Source organism: Penaeus monodon, chromosome 25, assembly GCF_015228065.2.
Source record: "Penaeus monodon isolate SGIC_2016 chromosome 25, NSTDA_Pmon_1, whole genome shotgun sequence".
Classification (NCBI taxonomy): domain Eukaryota; kingdom Metazoa; phylum Arthropoda; class Malacostraca; order Decapoda; family Penaeidae; genus Penaeus; species Penaeus monodon.
This window is the reverse complement of record NC_051410.1, coordinates 33,087,601-33,088,350: the sequence shown is the minus strand read 5'-3', so window position 1 is coordinate 33,088,350 and position 750 is coordinate 33,087,601. Positions and strand designations below refer to the sequence as shown.

At 39.7% G+C, this 750-nt stretch overlaps 1 protein-coding gene across 5 annotated transcripts in view; it reads right to left on the bottom strand.

Annotated features, from left to right (window-relative positions):
- Positions 1 to 750, bottom strand: part of LOC119589152 — a 28,879-nt gene that overhangs the window by 4,567 nt on the left and 23,562 nt on the right. For all 5 annotated transcript variants that reach the window (XM_037937729.1, XM_037937727.1, XM_037937728.1 and 2 more), the window contains one exon: positions 65 to 201. In XM_037937729.1, the coding sequence (XP_037793657.1) occupies positions 65 to 201 (137 nt within the window). The remainder of the gene's footprint in view (positions 1 to 64; positions 202 to 750) is intronic.

The window sequence follows — 750 nt, the reverse complement described above, 5'->3', positions numbered from 1 at the left end:
TTTATTTACCCGTGTCTCTGCCTGTGTACATCAACAATCACCCACAACTCAGATTTTAACTCACCTGATGATACTAATCGGTTCGACGTCCACCCACTGTATCGTGGAGCTGTTAACCTGACCTTGCGGGAGAGCCTGACCTTGCTGTACTTTGAGGTGAATTATTCTCCTCTGCTTCGTGAACTTGATTCCAGTTACCACCTGTAGGTACGAAATATATTAGGTGGCGAGTCGAGCTATTTGGGTATTCGATACAATGCATTTACTACAATTCTATAACGTTTCATACAAATATACAACTATCTGTGCGAGAAATGTAATGTAATGTATTGGGAAATAATTTTGGCGCGTAAATTCAGAATGCGTGTTCTGTGGCTTGACCTGTTAAAGGTTATGTATCATACAGTAATGGCGGTCGGCGTGTGATAGGTTAGTGTATATAATATTAAACGTTGCAACATTTTCACGGTATGGACTGTTATGTGTTCTGGTTTCAACCCGGTAATACACCGTCGTGAGAGGTTATATATTGTGGAATGTTCATTACCCTACTCTTATAGCTGTATATCATGCAGTGGACGGTGGTAGGTGTTAATAAACGAAGCCGTTCGACTGCGACCTTATGTATTATGCGACGATGAATACTTGGTAGACAGAAAATTGCCCATTAAACAGAGTACTTAGTATTGATGTTTACATTTTTTTTTCGTCCAACTACTTTTTTCATCTTTTCTCGTTCTTTCTGTACGA